Source organism: Vitis vinifera, chromosome 15, assembly GCF_030704535.1.
Source record: "Vitis vinifera cultivar Pinot Noir 40024 chromosome 15, ASM3070453v1".
Classification (NCBI taxonomy): Eukaryota; Viridiplantae; Streptophyta; class Magnoliopsida; order Vitales; family Vitaceae; genus Vitis; species Vitis vinifera.
Window position 1 is genome coordinate 21565330 of NC_081819.1, and position 11533 is coordinate 21576862.

Consider the following 11533-nt stretch of genomic DNA (forward strand, 5'->3'; position numbering starts at 1 on the left):
AAGTTATAAAAAATATAATAATTTTATTATTTATAAATATATTTATTTTAATGTAATTAAAAATTTTAAAAGTAAATTTTTTTTTTAAAAAAAGAGGCTAAGCGGGGCGGGGCGGGGCGGGGCGGGGCGGGGCGGGGCGGGGCGGGGCGGGTTTGGGAATTCCCCATACCCGGCCCGCCCCCGTTTAATTTTTTAAACGGGACGGGGATGGGAATTATTTTTAATAAACGGGGCGGGGTTGGGATGGGGGCGACCCGTCCCGAACCCGCCCCGTTGCCATTCCTAATTAAGACATCCTCTAAATTTCATTTTCTACATTATAAAGAAAGATGGGCCAATGGCCCAATGTGGAGTTGGCTGGTACAATATCCGACCATACCACCCCAAATTTGTCGCCATATAAAATTCCCGCCCAATTGTCATCACTTTGGGCCTCCTTTGTTTATTATCAAAAGGACCTATGGGCTTTTAGATCATAGGCCGGGTCCATGGACCGTGAAACTAGAAACCAATATCACATGGGCTTCATATTGGGCCTGGATAATGTATGCCATAGATGCTATGAAGGTGCAGTCTCATCTTTTGGAAAATCAACATCATATGCTTAACCCATGATACCACCCACCTAATATTATCCATTTATTTGTACCCAATAGCCTAGTAACCTAGTTGATCAAGATGAATATTGAAAAGCGTCGTCTCGATAAGTGGCACATAGTCATAGTTATTGCGGAGTAATTAACACTTCGATATTTGGGTCTCTATGGAGAATTATAAAGGATTGATCATGAAATGTTTATCGGTTATAAAAATAAATAATTCATCTATTCATTTATTTTATAGAATAAAAAATATCCAACAAAAATTAGAAATTAGGAAAATGATGAAAGATTTTCCAAAATATATATATATATATATATATATATATATATTTATATGATAAGATGATCATGGTAGACAATTTATCTACTACTAATATTCCTTATATTGAATTTTCTAAAATATAATTCTCATTTAACATTAAAATTTATACCTATGATATCATCAATACGTGAAATAGAATGTTTTTTTAATTATTTTAATGACCTTTTTTTTTGTGTATTCAAGAAATATTTTTAATTTATGGGAATTTTTATGACACATTAATGGATTTGTGTAGAAAAATTAAATATTCTATGAACAATACAAACCATATTTATTATTTTTTTGAACTTTATATAAATATAAATATAAATAAATTAAAGAAGGAAATATGGAGCAAAAATGTATTAATAACTCAACTAAAGGGGAGGTCCAGCTATTTCTAAAGTGACTCACGGCTGTGGGGCCAACCAATGAAATCACGCCACGTTGCACACTTTGAAACGGCGTCAGAGGGGATCTTAGGTTTCCGTTTACAGAAATCAACCGTACAAATTGTACCAATACGTGGAACTGTAGGTGTTCCTGGCCAAAATGTGGACACCTTCAACTAACACCACCAGTTAAGGGCATTAACGGAAATTCACTTACATCAAGTGCATTCAAGACCATCAAAACTCAAAACACCCTCTGTGAAGGACCCAATCAGGGTTTCAGAATTTAAGTGTTTTGATGTTTTATTGGCTGAGACCAGGGAGATTCTGTGGACGACAAGTTTCTTGGTGACCACGTGGTCCTGAAGTAGCGCGAGTATCTTGTTTTTTTAACTACTCTGGAGAGTGTTTTTTAGAGCGATAGTTTGGTTATATATAAAGGTTTGGTTCAGGCGCCGTCACATCGCTCTAATCTCTGGACTCCGCCTCTCTCAGTCGCCACCACGCGCAGCGACCACGGAGGAATGTGGACTCTTCTTCTTTGAAAATCACCGGAGAGCTGATCGATCGCCGGGCAAACAGCAGGAAAGCCGAGATCTCGATCGTCGACGTAGGGCCTCCGTCGGACAAGTGATCCCTTACTTAGGGTTTCATGGCTTCGGAGGATGTTAAACCTAGTGAATCTGCGGTGACGACGATCGTGAACCTTGCTGAAGAGGCGAAGCTCGCGAGAGAAGGAGTCAAGGCTCCGAGTTATGCGATTCTCAGTGTTGCAAAGTCTCTGACTGCCGGTGGAGTCGCGGGAGGAGTGTGAGTTTCATTTTCTTCTCAATTTTTTTTTGTCTGCTGGTGTCATTCTTTTTCCCCAAGAGTTGCAGATTTTCTTTAATTATATATTTTTTCAAATATTTATTACAGAAGAAAGTTTCAGCGAGAAACCTAAATTTGCAGTGTAGAAATATTTTCTTTTTCTTCCCCCCCCAAAAGTTCGGTATACTGATTCTTAAATTCTCTCTAAATCCATCTTTTCGGCTTTTCCCAAGAAAACACTTTCTTTTCAAACAAATACAACTTAGACCCGAAAACAGTTACATTAAAGTTTTTCTGATTTTTTTCGCTGAATAGTTTGGCTAAAAATTCACTTACACATGAAATGCTTTTATTTTATGGAGTGAAACTTCATTTTCTCACAATCTAGATCATAAATCATTGAATTTTTTGGTGTACAATTTGAGAAACGTATTACTAGGAGGAAAGTTCAATAGTTTGACCACTATATTCATGCGGTTTCTGTGAGATGAGCTTTTTCTTATAGCTTTATTGCTTTTCCACGATGATTTTTAGCTGAATTTGTTGGTGTTGTTGTAGGTCACGCACTGCTGTTGCTCCATTGGAACGATTAAAGATTTTGCTACAGGTTGACTTATTTATTTAATTTATTTTAATTGTCTTTCTCAATCAAGTATTCAACTTGAAATTTTTCCGAAGATCCAACATTTCATTTTGTCCATTTCTTTCATTTATGAAGGATTACATGCTCTGTATCATTATTATTATTATATACAACTATGGTTGTAAAAACTCCACTTATGCTTATGCTTGTTTTCTTGTTTCTTTTTTCCTTTTCGCATACCTCACAAACACAATTTCTTATGCCTATTTTTCAAATATCTTGTTTCTATTTTTGCTATTATGACATGCAGGTTCAAAATCCTCATAACATAAAATACAATGGAACAATTCAAGGTTTAAAGTACATATGGAAAACTGAGGGTTTTCGGGGACTGTTTAAAGGCAATGGAACTAATTGTGCTCGTATTATCCCAAACTCAGCAGTCAAGTTCTTCAGCTATGAGCAAGCTTCTAAGTATGATTCCTTAGCAAATTTATTGTTGCAATGACTGTTTCTATTGATCTTAGGTTTGAATCTTTTGACTTTAGTACTGGACAATTGTCGCTCTGGCAATCAAGCTTAGCATGTGTGGATCTAGTCTTGTTTAATTAATTGTCTTTTGGATACATTCATTTAGTCGTCTTAAGAAAAACTTGGAGGGTTTTGGACCTTTTGATTCAATACATGCTGAAGATAGAAAATGCATTCATTTGTAAACTTGTATGCTTGTTTAAATTATGTAGCCTTCGATATAGCCTAAGGGAGGAATCCAAGGAAATTTTAATAGTTCTAAAACTGTCTTTGAAAGTTATTCTTTTACCTCTCTTTAAGGGATTGGTATTCAATCACTCTAGATGACTGATCGTGAAATGTTACATTTTCTAATACATCATAGGACGGGATTCACCCATTTACTATTTTCTTTCTTTGGCTGATTGTTCCTTGTTATTTTTTTTTACAGGGGTATATTATATCTATATCAACAGCAAACTGGCAATGGTATGCCTATCTTCATTATCCTTTTGTCATAGTGCTCCGTATTGTTTGCAGAAGAAAGAAAAGATTTTCCACATTTTATATATTATTCAGCATTTTGCTCAATTTTGTGTTGGGCCAGGTTGAAAATTTGTTTATGGGTCCCTATTGGAGAGCAGTTTGGTTCTGCTCTGGATGAGGCTAGGTCTATCTAATAATATTAAAAACCTGGTTTAGAAGACCTTTAGTCAAGATACCTTGGTTGGGCCCAGTGAGAAACACAACCTTATTTTGTTGGTATTATATTGGGTTTTATCAAGAAATCCTAATGCTAATTCATTTGAAATCTTGCTTAGGCAGTAAAATATGTGGTTTTATAAAATTTCCCTGGTGCTCAAATTGTGTCAATGTCTACTCCTGATTGGGATCTATAAATAGCTTGATTCTGCTCTTATGCGAGTCTTGAAAATCAGATGTTATATGGCACTGGATAGGGAACTTATGGGTTATTCAAGTCACTTTTTTTTGTTATTTCTTGCAGAAGATGCTCAGCTTACTCCTCTTTTACGCCTTGGAGCTGGAGCATGTGCTGGAATTATTGCCATGTCTGCAACTTACCCAATGGACATGGTACGGGGCAGGTTGACTGTACAGGTACTATCAAGTTTCCTTATAAAGGAAATTATAGTTTCAAAGATGTCCTGAATTTTATTTATTTTTGAATATTGGGAGCTGTTACTAGCATCTCAACGTTACTGCGATTTCCCCTTATCTGATATCATGTACTTGCAGACAGAAAACTCACCTTATCAGTACAGAGGAATGTTTCATGCTCTATCAACAGTGCTCCGACAAGAAGGACCACGAGCTTTGTACAAGGGCTGGCTTCCTTCTGTCATTGGAGTTGTAAGTCAACTCTTTGCATTTGTTTTATTTATCCTTGACTGATGATTATTGTCATGATAATTGCATCTAAGCATTATGCATTGCCTATTTCATGTCACATATGGCTGAATGGGTGGTTTATTATCCACAAGGTCAAGGTCTGAAGGATAGGAACCTCAATAAATGAATCATTACATGTTATAGAAGCCATGAAAGATAAAAAACAAAGAGGCCAAACCTGTTGTTATTCATATTTTCATGTAAAATTAGTACATCTCTTGTGAATTTTGTTTTTTTGTTTTTTAAAGATATGTTAAAAAAGGAGTTCATTTCAATATTAGCCTTGTGAACTGGTTCAGTTGTATGATGTCTCTTGATGATAGGTTCTAGTTGGAGAAATGAAGGAAACAACTTTTCATTTTTATTTTAACTATGCTAACGAATAATTTTCATCACTTCCCCTTGTCTCTCCATAAAGATCTAATTTATAAACAGAGTTTTTGAGGGGAATTTTTTTTTTTTTTTCTTCTTTTCTTTTCTCTAACTAGTGCCAACAGTCAATAGTGTCTTTTTTTTCCTTTCCAAATCATTACACTATTTGGTGCCTGAGAACTAAATGAAATTGTGGCTCTTGACAATGTTGACATGAAAGAGAGACATTACATATCACCACAACAGGGGGGAAAGAATGAACAGTGTGCTCCATTATTCACTATGAACAAAAACAAAATAGAGATGGTGCTCTTGCATTTTTTTTTCTTCTGTATGGGCAAATCTCAACATTTAAGTCTGGATCTTCTCTAATTATTGCAATTTGGGTGAAAAAGAGCAATGTTTTCAAAATTAGACCAGTCATTGAACCAGAAAAGTTACTAGTTCATGGTTCACTGGTCGAACCGCTTGAACCAATGATTTGGGGTGGAGGGGAGCTTTCTAGTGAGGGGGAGGGGGGTTTTGTTGGCGAGGGAGCGACGTCTGACCGACCAGTGGCCAACGATAGTGGCTTGGTGCTGATGACTATGGAAGGCAGTAGGGCAGCTGTGCAGGGGGGTTGCAGGAAGGACGGCGTAGTTTTGATACCGGGGAAAAAAAATAGTTGAATTGGATGGTTCGGAGGGAATCGGCCGGTTCGCCGGTCAGACCGCTGATTCAACTGGTTTGATTCCGGTTCGACCACTTTCCGGCCCAAGTCACCAGACCGGATCAGACCGGTCTGGTTTTTAAAACCATGAAAAAGATTGATGCAGTATAGAAAGTAAAATGCAAGGAGAGCAGTGTATAATTGAAAGTACCCTAGGAATCACTCCTAGAAAGCTTTAGGCTTCACACCCAAGTACTCTTTGTATCACACAAAGAAAATAGTGACTGCTAAAAATTCATTCATTCATTGATTTTTCTCAAAAGACTGATCAGCTACTATATAAAACTTTTCTAGGGACTTATAACTCCTTAGAACTAGACACGTAGTAATAATGCAACTTGAAAATAACAAAACATGGACTGACTACTAGACCACATTAAAGTATTGGAAAATGACAATAATAATGACTGAAAATTGTAACTTATAACCATTGATTAAACCCATAATTTGATTTCTGGAAAGTGATTTCTAGGTTGAATCCATATTGAATTATATAAGATTCCAACCAAGTCCATTATCATTTAGAGAGTGTCAAATTAAGGTTTGGGCCTTGGAGCCCACTCCTTTGTGCTTTTGATTAACTTTTAAAGGTAGCTGCCACTTGTCTTCATCAACTCCCCCCGGCTTAGGAAAACTCGATCCTAACAAGTTAAAAGGCATGAAATCTTTCATAAAGGTCTTGATTCAAGTGTTGGAATTCCCTATATGTGATCCAGGTGCAATTTGAAAGTGGCTTCCCTCTCCATTTGGCAAGATACTTTTGATAGCCCCCTCATCTAGTTGAAACAATTTGGTGATTAATAACATCTTCAATTTCCTCCTTTAAACAAGGAGCTGGTGGTAAGCAAGCATTTGGGCCACCATTAGTTGTAACATCTTCTTTGTTAAATTTACCTAACAAAAAAAAAAAAAAAAAACAAACCATCTTCAGGATTAAAACATAGGGTGAGGTCCTTGATGTTGATGATGTTACTAATGCCCATATTTTCTGGCAAATCAAGAAGATGAGCATTAGAGCTAATTTTCTTGAGCACTTTGTATGGACACATTCTTTGAGTGAAGTTTCTTGTATATACCTTTAGGATATTATTCAAGCCTTATCTTTACCATAACCATATCTCCTTCCCTAAAATCGGCAAACTTTCTTTTCAAATCAGCATGTGCCTTGTAATTCTCACTGCTGAGAGCAATCTTCCTTTGAACATCGTCATGTAAATCATGTATATGCTTACATGAAAGTAAAATTGATGCAATACAGAAAGTAAAATGCAAGGAGAGTAGTGTATAATTGAAAGTACCTTAGGAATCACTCCTAGATACCTTTAGGCTTCCCACCCAAGTACTCTTTGTATCACACAAAGAAAATAGTGGCTGCTGGAAATTCATTCATTCATTATTTCTCCCAAGGGATGCATATATGAGGGTTGGGCACAAGGGATGCATTTATAGACACCAGAACTTGCTGCAAACCCTCTGATGGTTAATCAAGATTATATATTTCTTGGTGCTATTAATTGTGCTTACTTGACTCTGGTTAAGAACAAGTTGTTTTGTGCTCATTCCTGTGCTGGACCTTATACTCTCATTTGACGTCTGCAGGTTCCATATGTTGGCCTTAACTTTGCTGTTTATGAATCATTAAAGGATTGGTTAATCAAAAGTAAAGCATTTGGACTAGTTCATGACAATGAGTTGGGTGTGACAACAAGGCTTGCCTGTGGGGCAGCTGCTGGAACTATTGGCCAAACTGTTGCTTACCCTCTTGATGTCATTCGCCGAAGGATGCAGATGATAGGTTGGAAAGATGCTGCTTCTATTGTCACTGGTGAAGGAAGGAGCAAGGCCCCTATCGAATATACTGGCATGGTTGATGCCTTCAGGAAAACTGTTCGGCACGAGGGCATTGGAGCATTGTACAAGGGTTTGGTCCCTAATTCAGTGAAGGTCAGTCTCATTCTGTTTTGTGTGTTCTGCACTGTAGAAAAGAAAATATAAAATAAAAATAAAGTCTTGGGATGATGATAGCCAATCTGCCATGCACAGTGGGAATAGGATGATTAAATGGAAACAATGGATTGGGATTTTCCTTTCTTCATTGTCTCACTCTGGCTACCTAAACATCCACTGGGGCATTCATCAGCTAAAACTACACGAGGCCTGTCATCTTATAGGTCCTACCCAAGAGATTACAGGGCTAAAATTAGGTTTGGTTGGATGCTTTTGAACAATTTGATTATACTTTTATCCTTTGTACTAAGAAAGGACTTAGAATTAGTGGCACATTAGTTCCACAAATCATGTGGTCCCCATAACTATCTACATGCTGATTTGCTCTATACATCTGTTACATAGGATCCTTCTAAATGTGGATTCTTAACCACTCTGCATGCCTTTGTTGTGTTGTTTTTTGCTTCAGAAACCAGGTTCTAGGTCCAAGAATTCATAGAGAAGTTGTCTAAAAGATGTTAATGGTGCTCAGAGTTTTAAGTGAAAGGAAGGTTATAGGACATGATTAGTTGGTCATGCATTGGCTCATGCCTTAGACTGTACATATCTGAGAAATATGTCAGCCTAATAGAAATTGTATATTTACCCCAAAATATGTGAGGGATGTCACAGTTTCTTCTTGGATGATTCATTCAGAAAGCCAATTTCTTCTTTACAACATAGCTCTTTTAACCTGTTATATTTGTGACAGTATATATTTTTTCCTGTTATAAAAAATTTGACTAAAGGAGAATTGCTAACACTGTTGCTATCTTGTTCAGGTAGTTCCATCCATAGCACTTGCATTTGTGACGTACGAGATGGTGAAAGACATTCTAGGAGTTGAGATCAGGATATCAGACTGAAGTGTGGAGAACTCCACCGTATTTATTGAACCAGTGTGCTATTTTTGTAGGCAAAGGGAAAGAGAGAAGGTAAATTAGGGTGATGTCTTCCTTTTTGTCACAGGATGAGAACATTTAGAAACCTGTCGGGGCCTCTATGTTTATATACCGCTTTCCCTTGTTTTCCTGTATTTCCCCATGAACATGCTTTTAGCTCTTAGATTCTCATTCATATGCAGCATCAATAAGCATTTGCAAGGAACAATTCAAGAAATGCATTTGCATGCCTTTCTATTAAAGTCGAGGAAATGGTTCTACTATCCTATTTGTAGTGACCGTTTATGGAGTAGAGTTTATCTCTGTATTTAACAAGTTAAATGTCTTCACTATGAATGGTCATTTTGATTATGGTTTTAAAAGCATACAAGTAGTGAACGAACCGGTCTTACATTGAGTTATGCACCTTCTCGAATGTGTTTGAGCACTCTCTTTCCTTATCTCTATCCATTTCCTTTTATTTATAGACTATTCGATAATTTGCTTGAGAATTATTGGAATTCTGCAACCCCTTACCCCGCAGAGCCGAGCCAAACTCAGGCTCTGAAGATGACTCTGAATTACAGACTAAACCTTCTACTTCAGCTCTTCAACCGGAGATCCCTTTGTAAAGCCCTTAAGATAACCCTTGAGCATAATAATTCTTTGGTGATTCTTTTCATCTCCAGATGTGTTACAAGAGAATTGTAGCCGAGTAAGGTTTATAGATCAAGCGATACAAATTAACACTGTACTTTTCTTTCTTTCTTTCTTTCGATTGTAGGTGATATGGTAATAGTAACAAAAATTCCCGAAAATAGTATAAGAATACATACTAGGCATCCTAGAATTTTTTGCAACACCCTTGGCCTGCCTTCTTTCCATGGCCATTCGTGTTTTTACGACATTCTTCACATCCTTCTGCAATGCCTGAACAGAGATGAAAGAAGCAAACTTGATCAGATTGTGATTGCGATGTTTAGGGCTCCGTGTAGCAAATGCTTTTGAAAACAAGTTTCAGAAAATATTGTTGTATCTCAAATATGAAAAACAGTTTTTTTAGTTCATTCTCTGTAAAGTTAATATAAAAGTTTTGAAAGTATTTTTTATATTTTTTTTCAACTATTGATTAGAAAAGTTCATAAAATGCAATCAACTTCTTTCAAAATTGTTTTATATCAAAATTTGGTCAAAAGTGTTTTAGATATTGGTTTTCTATCTGCAAAGGGTGGTTATATTAAGGACTGTTCTCAAACATGGCCTTACTTTTTTGTTTTTTGGTCTGAAGAGGGGCGGGGTGTATGACTTGTGTAAGAGAAGCCTAAGAACAACTAACCGGGAATCCTTGATCGTTGTCTGAAACCGCATACGTGGTGTTTGTCGTCCCACAACTTTGAATTCGTTCATTTCCCTTCTTCGAGGTTGTAATCTTGATGCGGCTACCTTTTCTTCATGGTTTTTGGGGCTTCTAACCTTGGTTCTCTCCTCACCATTCAAGCTTTCTTCAGTGGATGCAGAGAACAACGAAAGAACCACAATCAGTAGGTTTAGCTCAACAAGAGAAGATGTGTTCGACGGCACTGTATAACTCAAGTCGTCCTCCTCCTCTTCGTCTTCTTCCTCTTCCTCAACCCCATCATCTTCTTGATTTCTTCCAACACAAGGTTCCACTATTTTCGCGCTATCCTCTCCCTCTAGGTGCTCATCTTCTGCGTTTTCCTCCATCCTTCCTTTACGGTGTTCTGCCATCTTCGGTGTCCGATTACAGCTGCCGTCTTCTACTTCTTCCTCCTCATCGTACTCCTGATTTGTTTCTTTACTAGGTTTCACCATCTCCTCTATCACCTAACCAAAATCAGCGTTAGTTTGAGCTCAAAGATTATGGCTGGATCGATTAATCTTCTGAAGTTTTCTCCCTCGCTGAGAAACCGGAGGAAGAAGAAAGAAAATATGATCGTCCGCAGAAGAATCTATCTTGTCCTCTGTTTCCTCCGCAAACAAACAGAATAAAAAACTAAGCTACGATTCTCCGAAAATCAAACAGAGTTTACTTTTGTTGTAGTGGCCCCAAAAATAAAAGAATCCATGGTTAGAAAATTCAAAATAGAAAAATCAAGAGCCTTGAAAATCGGCGGCTCAGAATTAAGGGTCCCACATTGGGATCTTTTGTCGTTATGTTAGTTAAGCTGTTGGTAATAAACGATTGTGGTTAAAATAGCATTTGAAGGTCTAGGCCCTTATCGTGGTATCATCAACACGGAGCAATTGCTCTCCTCGAAATGACAAGACTACCCACATGTACTAATCACGTGGTCTTCATATGAGTGCCATCGCTATTTCACGTGACATAACCCTCGCATGCTTCAGAAGATCACGCCATGTGTCCCATCCAACGACCCAGGTTTGGCGCCTTACAAGTCGGGCGCCGCTGGTGCACGACAAGCCGATACCCCAAACAAGTCATCTCCGGTGCTCAAAAGCGTGCGGCGGCGTGAACACCACGTCGTGTGATCACCCTGGCACACGTGATTCCCACGTGGCTGCCGGAGGCCGACAATTGGATCGGCGACGTGTTCTCATCTCCTCCTCCAACTTGCTAGCCGAAAAAAGAAAACGACATAAATAGAAAAAAAAAATTATTCGACAAATGCCGCTGAAGTCGGGAGAAATTACAGTAAGACCCTCATCACAAAAGTCACCCATGTGGGCCCAGTGATCAGTGAATGAGGTCCAGTGGGCTTAAAAACCTGGGCCAGTAGTCCCCAGAAGTAGACAAATCGACAACAAAGACTAGATTCAAGCCTTCTGCAATAAATAAGTAAATAACTCGTAAATGGCAGTCAGATGCAGCAGCTCGGAGTTCTTCACAATTTGCCAGCTATTTTTTTTCCTGTTTTTTTTTTATAATTTCATTGCCATCATGTCATTTTTCTCAGACCCTTTTTTTTCCAGTAAATTTGATGATATTTTATTAAAC

General features: G+C 37.8%; 2 protein-coding genes across 3 annotated transcripts; one reads left to right on the forward strand and one right to left on the reverse strand.

Annotated features, from left to right (window-relative positions):
• The first annotated feature begins 1560 nt into the window (after positions 1–1560).
• LOC100256750 (mitochondrial adenine nucleotide transporter ADNT1) lies at positions 1561–8840 on the forward strand. 2 transcript variants are annotated; one of them, XM_010663584.3, is made up of 8 exons: positions 1561–2105; positions 2664–2712; positions 2999–3162; positions 3650–3687; positions 4208–4317; positions 4456–4569; positions 7289–7633; positions 8458–8840. In XM_010663584.3, exons 1-8 carry the CDS (start codon positions 1948–1950, stop codon positions 8539–8541), a joined length of 1062 nt encoding a protein of 353 aa, XP_010661886.1. In that variant the 5' UTR covers positions 1561–1947; the 3' UTR covers positions 8542–8840. The 2 variants fall into 2 exon arrangements, with proteins under 2 accessions (XP_010661886.1, XP_002280675.1); XM_002280639.4 differs by having other exon boundaries at positions 1658–2105; positions 4205–4317.
• A 365-nt stretch (positions 8841–9205) lies between these two features.
• On the reverse strand, positions 9206–11145 carry LOC100261843 (uncharacterized). Its single transcript, XM_002280618.4, has 2 exons — positions 9893–11145; positions 9206–9486 (listed from the first exon to the last, which is right to left on the reverse strand). The coding sequence occupies exons 1-2, from the start codon at positions 10387–10389 to the stop codon at positions 9468–9470; spliced, it is 516 nt and encodes a 171-aa protein (XP_002280654.1). The 5' UTR covers positions 10390–11145; the 3' UTR covers positions 9206–9467.
• Positions 11146–11533: the final 388 nt, after the last annotated feature.

Coding starts and splice junctions, on each gene's coding strand:
- LOC100261843 (XM_002280618.4), bottom strand. CDS start 10,389: ATGGTGAAACCTAGTAAAGAAACAAATCAGGAGTACGATGAGGAGGAA.
- LOC100256750 (XM_002280639.4), top strand. CDS start 1,948: ATGGCTTCGGAGGATGTTAAACCTAGTGAATCTGCGGTGACGACGATC. Junction 2,106..2,663: donor GGTGGAGTCGCGGGAGGAGT/GTGAGTTTCATT, acceptor GTGTTGTTGTAG/GTCACGCACTGCTGTTGCTC. Junction 3,163..3,649: donor AGCTATGAGCAAGCTTCTAA/GTATGATTCCTT, acceptor TTTTTTTTACAG/GGGTATATTATATCTATATC.